Raw genomic sequence first — 9740 nt, 5'->3', positions numbered from 1 at the left:
ATCAACACAGCAAGAAGATCCTCACAGATGGCCGGCATCTTAATTAAAATACATAGTTACACCAGGTCTTCCCGGTGATGCAAAAAAATTCCTCTTTTAATCTGTTACTGTGAGTTTGTCTTGGGAACTCCTTGGTTACTTGCTTCAGAAGATATCTTGCGGGAGGCAATGGCCTCGTTTAAAAATGCCTTTATTTACATCACTATTTAAAAGGTTGTAGAACATCAGGACTTGGCTACAGATCGTCTCTGCTTCTCACTCATCGCTTCTCAGTTGGTCACATCACGATGATATAGCTCCCTGTGCACATGTTCAGTAGCTGTCACTAGAATTAATCCTTTACTCCGCATCTCCCGCCCAAGTCTTTGTCCCCAAATACATTTCCTCTTAAACCTCCCCCCAAAGTCTCGTCAAGGGATAATCTCCTTTCATCAGTATTACTGAACAAGTGCAAACCTCCTTCTGAGGCAGTTGGGAGTCCATTCTCTCCAAAGTCAGTTCCTGGGGTTTGCGCGACGGATGATGATGCCAACCCGCTCTGCGATGAGCTCTGCTGCTCCGCATCGTTTGGCAGCACCTTCTGCCTGGGTGATCCCTGCATGCGAGCTGACCATTCCATCATACTGTCCCATCGAATCCTGGGGGTGGGAGAGGTGGGGACGGTCGTGGGGGGGGGGAAAGAGTGGATACGGCGTGTTGGACCTGTTTAGACAGGATTCGATGAGCTTAGCGTGTTTGCTTGGTAGAGGGAAGGAGTTGGCAAAGAGAGAGTATTGTTCTTCAGTCGGCAGTCTACAGGTTTTTAAGTGGGGGGTGAAATGAAATGAAAAGAAAATGAAAATCGCTTATTGTCACAAGTAGGCTTCAAATGAAGTTACTGTGAAAAGCCCCTAGTCGCCACATTCCGGCGCCTGTTCGGGGAGGCTGGTACAGGAATTGAACCGTGCTGCTGGTCTGCCTTGGTCTGCTTTCAAAGCCAGCGATTTAGCCCTGTGCTAAACAGCCCCAGTAGTGGTGGTTGGGGGGGGGGGGGGGGGGGGGGGTGCGGATAGGGACAGTGGCAGTGACCAGGGATTTTTCTTTGTCTCACAACCATTTACAATTTTATCAATAACTTGGATGAAGGGATCAAATGTCTGATAGAGTACCTAATTCTTTTTTTTCCCCCAATTAAGGGGAAATTTAGCGTGGCCAATCCACCTACCCGGCACATCTTTGGGGTGTGGGGGTGAGACCCACGCAGACACGGGGAGAATGTGCAAACTCCACACAGACAGTGACCCAGGGCTGGGATTCGAACCCTGGTCCTCAGCGCCGCGAGGCAACAGTGCTAACCACTGCACCGTCGTGCCTCCTCACGATTGCTAAATTTGCTATGACACATGAAGAGGAGTCTGCAAAGGGATTCAGTTGGGTTAAGTGACTGGGCAGGAATTTGGTAGATGGGGTGTAAAATGGAAAAATGTGAACTTGTCCATTTCGACAAGAAGAATAGAAAAGCAGCATATTATTTAAATGGAGACAGATTGCAGTAGTTAGTGGTACAGAGGGATCTGGGTGTCCTGGCCAATGAGTCACACAAAGGTAGCATGCAGGTACAGTAAGTGGTTCTGACGACTAATGGAATGTTGACATTTATTGCAAGTGGAATGGAATATAAAAGTTGGGAGATTTGCTACAGTTGTACAGGGTATTGGTGAGACCACATCGAGAGTATAGCGTGCAGTTTTGTCTTCTTACTTAAGAAAAGGATATAATGACATTAGGAGGTTCACTCGATTGATATCCCTGGGATGAATGGTTTATGTTGTGATGGATGGTTTGGCCTGTATCCATTGGAGTTCAGAAGAATGAGGGATGATCTTATTCAAACAGCCAAGCTCCTGCGGGAAGTTGGCAGGGTGGATAGGAGGGGGGGGGGGGGGGGGGGGGATATTGGACCCTTGTGGTAGATGTCGGGGGACACTGTTTAAAAATTAAAACCGGTCTCCCATTTCAGATGAAGAGCAACCTTTTCTCTCGAGGGTTGTTAGCCTGTGGAATTCTTTTTCCCCCAGAGAGCACCAAAGGCTGGGTCATTAAATATTTATAAGGCAGAGTCACATAGATTCCTGATTATCAGGAATCTGAGGATGGAAAGGGGTGGAGAAGGAAATGGAGTTGAGCTCCTATTCAGAACAGCCATGACCTTATCGAATGGTGGAGCAGGTTTGAAGGGCTGAATGGCCAGCCCTGTTAATTCCTGTGTCCATATCAGGAGGCAGCTGCTCCCAGCAACCCACCTGCTTTAAAGACCAGTTCTCTTTGCTGCAGTCCCAGAACTCCAATCTCAATCTGGGGGAGATGGTGACATAGTGGTATTGTTACTGGACTACATAGAACATAGAACGATACAGCGCAGTACAGGCCCTTCGGCCCACGATGTTGCACCGAAACAAAAGCCATCTAACCTACACTATGCCATTATCATCCATATGCTTATCCAATAAACTTTTAAATGCCCTCAATGTTGGCGAGTTCACTACTATTGCAGGTAGGGCATTCCACGGCCTCACCACTCTTTGCGTAAAGAACCTACCTCTGACCTCTGTCCTATATCTATTACCGCTCAGTTTAAAGCTATGTCCCCTCGTGCCAGCCATATCCATCCGCGGGAGAAGGCTCTCACTGTCCACCCTATCTAACTCCCTGATCATTTTGTATGCCTTTATTAAGTCTCCTCTTAACCTTCTTCTCTCCAACGAAAACAACCTCAAGTCCATCAGCCTTTCCTCATAAGATTTTCCCTCCATACCAGGCAACATCCTGGTAAATCTCCTCTGCACCCGCTCCAAAGCCTCCACGTTCTTCCTATAATGCGGTGACCAGAACTGTACGCAATACTCCAAATGCGGCCGTACCAGAGTTTTGTACAGCTGCAACATGACCTCCTGACTCCGGAACTCAATCCCTCTACCAATAAAGGCCAACACTCCATAGGCCTTCTTCACAACCCTATCAACCTGGGTGGCAACTTTCAGGGATCTATGTACATGGACACCTAGATCCCTCTGCTCATCCACACTTCCAAGAAATTTACCATTAGCCAAATATTCCGCATTCCTGTTATTCCTTCCAAAGTGAATCACCTCACACTTCTCTACATTAAACTCCATTTGCCACCTCTCAGCCCAGCTCTGCAGCTTATCTATGTCCCTCTGTAACCTGCTACATCCTTCCACACTGTCGACAACACCACCGACTAGTAATCCAGAGATCCAGAGAACTCTGGGGTCCCAGTTTCAAATCCCGCCACTGCAAATGGTGAAATTTGAAGTCAATAAAAATCTGGAAATGAAAGTCAAGTGATGACCATTGTCGAAAAAACCCATCTGGTTCACTAATGTCCTTTAGGGAAGGAAATCTGCTGTCCTTACCTGGTCTGGCCTACGTGTGACTCCAGACACACAGCAACGTGCTTGACTCTCAACTCAAGGGCAATTAGGGATGGGCAATGCGACACCCATTAACCATGAACTAAATTTTTCAAAAACACAGGCGGCAAGAATGGGAAGCAGCAAGTTTCATCCTGGTGCAGAAGAGTGTACTGCACAGAATGGATCACATCATTAGATGAATATCAGCCATAAATCTAAATCAATACTTCAATGATATGCTTGCCTGTGTCGATAACCATTTGTCCAAAAGATTCCAAAGACCAGTAATCCACCGTGCAAATAAATCTCTACCTCCCTGCTTCATTTTCTGATAAGTACAAAATATTTGCTTCCGAACTACCAGCTCACAAACCAGTGAACATAATCTCACTAATTAGTCACACAAAATTACATAATTTGTTAAAACCCCCATTAAATCCACCTTGATTGGAGTCAAGATAGTCGTCTTTTTTCCCTACACGTTGAAGTTCTCATTCTTACCAACGTATCTTTTAAGAAGCATTAAGACCATGTCTCTCGGAATGCAGGAGCAGCACACTTCATGTAAGAAGACCAATTCCACATAGTTCATCGTGTGCTCAAACATAACCAAAAGTGCCCAAAACGGCTGGGGCTTGAAAGAAGAGGTTGTCTTAGAATCATAAACGGAAGAAGTGGTTATTTAATTCCAATTCGTTTGAGCAAGAACCAAATACTTCACCACAGAGACACCGAGGAAGGACTGGCAGGTTGCTCCAAACCTTCTGAATATAGGACCATCAATTCACGTAAAACAGGAAGAGTAGAGAGAAAAAATCATTTAGAAAGGCTACTTTCACGTAAAACTTCAGTGATGTTTTACTGAATCAGGAAATGGAGACAAAATGCGTTGATTCACCTTTTAGCAAAAATACTTTAATCGTGACCGTATATCACAGTACATTCTCATATCTGTATTATAAACAAACATTTCTCCAAAGATCTATGTTCAAACTTACTGAGAAAATAATAAGCCTAAATTTACATATTCTAATTTGACCATATCCATGAATGAACACCAGGAAGGAAAATGGATGGGATATTTAGAAACGTCTCACAAATTTTAATTTTAGAAAGTGTGACAGAATTGTAAAGGCTCGTGGCAATGAGTTCAGTTTTTACAAGCAATTGCTACTTTTGACAATCAAATGGCACTTGCTGCAAGCAAGTGTGAGCGACTTGGCATTTTAATTCCACTGGAAAGGTCTTTGAACATGATCAGGGGAGAGAGAGCAACAACTTCTTTCAGTATGGAGCAACAATTTGTAAACAGTTGTATTGCCAGGTGTTCTGTATACTTCACACCCGATGGTTACTTTGGAAGTGTAATTGCTGGTGGCGGAACAGAAGGCAGCTAGCAAAAGGCATTCGTACATTTACACATTAGAGTACAGCCATAGTTAGTTTTTTGAAAGTCAGAAAAGATCATTGCGGAGTTTTCTTTAAAAAAGTGTATGAAAGTGTATTTTTCCCCCCCAATAAAAAGAGTGAGAATGAGAGAAGTGGAGATGGATCCATAATCTTAGCAAATGTTAGATCCAAGATTTTAGTTTTAGGATGTTTAATAAAAATTTAAAATGGAAAAGCAATGGATTGAGCCTTCTTCTTGGACATTCCAAAGCGAGTGGAGTGGAGGGACATTTAATATGATCCACCACCTGGGAGCAGACATCACCATGGAAATTAAGCGGTTAGAAATAGGCCAAAACGTTGAGAGTCTACCTTTTTGTTCTGCTATTAAAAGTAGTTTACATTAACATTTTCCTCCCGCTGCCCCCAACCAAAAATGTTCCACAATAAAGATACGGTTTATGAAACCGAAGTCAGAGTTGAATACTGTTCCCAACCATTACCCAAATCAGCAAACAGAGATTGGGGTACTTCGGTGTAGGATTAAATTGATAGCTTGGGGAATGGTTTTGGTGAAGATTCTTCATCTGCGAAAGAGGACACAATAGTTTGACTGCAGCTCAATGAAACAATTACACCAGAGGCAAGCTCAGAGTTCACCAGCTCAAGCTTAAAAGATTTATCGGGTTTATTTTTGAAGCTCATTTTGAAGAAAGAAAAAAAATACTTTTGGTGATAACTTCAACAAAGAGGTCTGCATGAGGACAAGGCATTTTGTCCCTCCACGGACTTTGGTGATAACACAGATAGGAAATGTTAGCCTTTAAATATGACTAACTGGAGCAGCTCATTGCAACAGGTATAGAACGTACGGTTATTAATTAGTCTTAAAACCAACTCTTGCCAACCTCTTTTAGGTCATTCAGTTTGGGGGGTGGACCCCATAATAGGTTTCATGACATGTGGGTGCAGGGGGAGGGTGGGGGGGAGACTCACATTATTGCTAGTAGGTGTCCAAAATTTTGAAAATAAAAATTGAAGATGACAAATGCAAAGTGATTTCCAGTTTCAGCGATTACAGTCAAGCTACACAAGTCCCTCGTATCGATAATGGGATCATCACTACAAAGATCATTTTAAATGTCAGTCAGGGAGGGCAGAGAGAGAAATCTTTACAAAAAGTCAGAAGCACATTCCGATATCCAACGACGTTCAAGTATTGCCGCAGTGCTTTCCTGGCGGGTTTTAATAGTTGCTGCCTTGAGTTTATATTTTTTTTAAAACGTAACAGGCACCGTGGTTTACAAAGCAAGCACGCAACTCAAGAGGTCTACCCATTTCCCCCTCTTTGTCTGTGCAATGGTCGTGTGAGTATGTTTCGGTTCAGCTGCCCAATGAGGCATGGCCAGTTCAAACACCCGTCGAGTGACTCCTCCAAAAGACCAGAAATCTTCGGTGTCTAGCACCACGAAGTGAACAGACGCTTATCTTACAACCAAGTGAGGCATTTATTGTACCCAATGTCTTGATACGGCTTACAACCGGTCAAGGCCAGCTTCGTTTTACCTTTCTCACCCCCACCCCCCTTGTCCTTTAGAACCCACTTACTCCTCAATCACGTACGAGGGAATCATTTCTGCATTTCGGCGAGAGATTACTTCCCCATAATTGTTCACCAAGCCCTTGTGGGGCGCCGGATCAACGTTGTGCCTAAAACAGCTGCACAGGCAGGAAACCAGTCGAGTCCGAACAACTTGCGTGCAAAGGACGAATATAATGCAATTCGCTGCTCCTTGAAAGGTGTTTCCTACTCCCTACAGAACGTTTTATGTTGGGGGGGGGGGGAAAGAAAAACACAATTAGCATGTCGGACGAAAAAAATAAGCTACAGAAATCACCTTCTTACAGACAGCTGATTACGTACAATGAAGCCTTTGTCAATTTGTATATCTTAAAAGGGATGCCAGCTTCGAAAGCCACACACACAACATCGGGTCAAACTGGAAGATTTGTAACATAACAGACGAATTGCAAAAATTACTGCATGCCTGTGGTTTTTGTCGAATAACCTCAAATGGAGGACAACTGCACACCAGCTGAAAATGGAGAGCCCTCTGAAGCTTTTAAAAAAAATAGGACTTGTTCAAGAGAGAGTATTCCATGGCCTCAGGAAATCAGTAACAAAGTGATATCTCTCTTTGGGAATCGTGGAGGGGGGGGGGGGGGGGTGCAAGAGATACACGTGACCCAAACAGCCTCTACAGTGGATAGCAAGGATTTATTTTAGCTTCCATTTCTTTTTTTTTTAGAAATATTTTTATTCAAATTTTTACAGAAAAAAGAAAAACAAAGAACACACAAATAAGCATCTTATCTCACGAATTCCCCCAATATACAAACCCCCCATTAAGCAATAATAAACAGTAGAAAACCCCCTCCACCGCCCCCCCCCCCCCCCCCCCTCTGGGTTGCTGCTGCTGCTGACCACCTCCTAACGCTCCGCTAGAAAGTCTAGGAACGGTTGCCGCCGCCTGAAGAATCCTTGCACAGTCCCTCTCAAGGCAACTTTTACCCTCTCCAATTTAATGAACCCTGCCATGTCGCTGATCCAGGCTTCCACGCTTGGGGGCCTCGCATCCTTCCACTGTAGCAGAATCCTCTGCCGGACTACCAGGGACGCAAAGGCCAGAATACCGTCCTCTTTCGCCTCCTGCACTCCCGGCTCGTCTGATACCCCAAATAGTGCTAACCCCCAGCTCGGCTTAACCTGGGTGTTCACCACCTTAGACATCGTCCTCGCAATACCCCTCCAGTACCCATCCAGCGCCGGGCACGCCCAGAACATGTGGGTGTGATCTGCTGGGCTCCCCGAGCACCTCCCACACCTGTCTTCCACCCCAAAGAACCTGCTCAGCCTCACCCCTGTCATATGTGGTCTGTGAAGAACCTTAAATTGTATCAGGCTAAGCCTGGCGCAAGAGGAGGAAGAATTAACACTACCCAGGGCATCTGCCCACGGGGGAGCCCAAAATTTTCCTCCAGCGCCCCAAGGCTCGCAAACGTTCCATCTAAAAACAGGTCCCCCATCCTTCTAATTCCTGCCCTGTGCCAGCTCAGGAACCCTCCATCCATTCTCCCCGGGACGAACCAATGGTTCTCGCAGATCGGGGACCAAACTGAAGCCTCTACCTCACCCCTGTGGCGTCTCCATTGCCCCCAAATTTTCAAAGTCGCCGCCACCACCGGACTCGTGGTGTACCTAGTCGGCGGGAGCGGCAGCGGTGCTGTCACCAGCGCCCCCATACTCGTGCCCACACAGGACGCCATCTCCAGCCTCTTGCTCGCCACCCCTCCCCCTCCATTACCCACTTGCGTATCATCGCCACATTGGCAGCCCAGTAATACCCACACAGATTAGGTAACGCTAACTCTCCTCTGTCCCTACTCCGCTCCAGAAACACCCTTCTCACCCTCGGGGTCTTTTTCGCCCACACGAATCCCATGATGCTCCTACTGACCTGCTTAAAAAAGGCCTTAGGGATCAGGATGGGGAGGCACTGGAATATAAAAAGGAACCTCGGGAGCACCGTCATCTTCACCGACTGTACCCTACTCGCCAAGGAGAGTGGCAGCATATCCCACCTTTTAAACTCCTCCTCCATCTGCTCCACCAGCCTCGTCAAGTTGAGCTTGTGTAGGGCCCCCCAACTCCTGGCCACCTGGATCCCTAAGTACCGAAAACTCCTTTCCGCCCTCTTCAGTGGAAGCTCGTCTATCTCCCTTCCCTGGTCCCCTGGGTGTACCACGAAGAGCTCACTCTTCCCACGTTGAGCTTATACCCGGAAAAGTCCCAAACTCCCCGAGGATCCGGATCACCTCCAGCAACCCCCCCACTGGGTCCGCCACATACAGTAACAGGTCATCGGCATACAACGAAACCCGGTGTGTGTGTGTGTGTGTGTGTGTGTGTGTTCCCCCCCCCCCCCCCCCCCCCCGGACCAGCCCCTAGCCAAAGGCTCAATTACCAATGCAAATAGCAAGGGGGATAGGGGGCACCCCTGCCTCGTCCCCGGTACAGCCGAAAGTATTCCGACCTCCTCCGATTCGCGGCCACACTCGCCACCGGGGCTTCGTAAAATAGCCTAACCCAACTAATGAACCCCTCCGTAAACCCAAATCTCCTCAACACTTCCCAGAGGTACCCCAACTCCACCCTATCGAAGGCCTTCTCCGCGTCCATCGCCGCCACTATCTCTGCTTCCCCTCCACTGTAGGCATCATGATTACGTTGAGGAGCCTCCGCACATTGGTATTCAGCTGCCTTCCCTTAACAAAACTCGTCTGGTCCTCGTGAATCACCCCCGGGACACAGTCCTCAATTCTGGTAGCCAACACCTTCGCTAACAGCTTTGCGTCCACGTTGAGGAGAGATTGGCCTATACGACCCACACTGAAATGGGTCCTTGTCCCGCTTCAAGATCAGAGAGATCAGCACCCTGGACATAGTCGGGGTAGGGCCCCCCCTCCCTTGCCTCATTGAAAGTCCCCACTAATAGAGGACCCAGCAGGTCCATGTACTTCTGGTAAAATTCCAACGCGAACCCATCTGGTCCCGGTGCTTTCTCCGTCTGCATACTCCCCAGCCCCTTAGTCAGCTCCTCCAGCCCTACCGGTGCCCCAAGCGCAGCCACCTGCTCCTCCTCCACCCTCGGGAACCTCAGTCAATCCAAAAAACGAAGCATCCCCCCTCCCCCCCCCCTCGGGTCCCTCTCCTCCCCTAGCTCCAGCTCCACCCAATGCGGGGCATGGTCTGAGATGGCTATGGCCGAATACTCCGTGCCCTCCACCCTCGGGATCAGCGCGTATGAGGGAGTCATTTCAAGACAGCCGTGAAGTCAGCCTATACAGCCCCTCATAAAAGTATCTAAATAGCCC

The 9740-nt window shown here is 47.3% G+C and overlaps 1 protein-coding gene across 1 annotated transcript in view; it reads right to left on the bottom strand.

Moving 5' to 3' along the window:
* Positions 1 to 4309: 4309 nt before the first annotated feature.
* The window catches only part of gpr157 (G protein-coupled receptor 157), a 27289-nt gene continuing 21858 nt past the window's right edge, over positions 4310 to 9740 (bottom strand). The window contains 1 exon segment of the mRNA XM_072477923.1: positions 4310 to 6619. Within this exon segment, the coding sequence (XP_072334024.1) occupies positions 6410 to 6619 (210 nt within the window). The 3' untranslated portion in view covers positions 4310 to 6409.

The sequence above is a fragment of the Scyliorhinus torazame genome, chromosome 16 (assembly GCF_047496885.1).
Source record: "Scyliorhinus torazame isolate Kashiwa2021f chromosome 16, sScyTor2.1, whole genome shotgun sequence".
Classification (NCBI taxonomy): Eukaryota; Metazoa; Chordata; class Chondrichthyes; order Carcharhiniformes; family Scyliorhinidae; genus Scyliorhinus; species Scyliorhinus torazame.
Note: the sequence above shows the minus strand (reverse complement) of the source record. Positions and strands in the feature narration are given on the sequence as shown.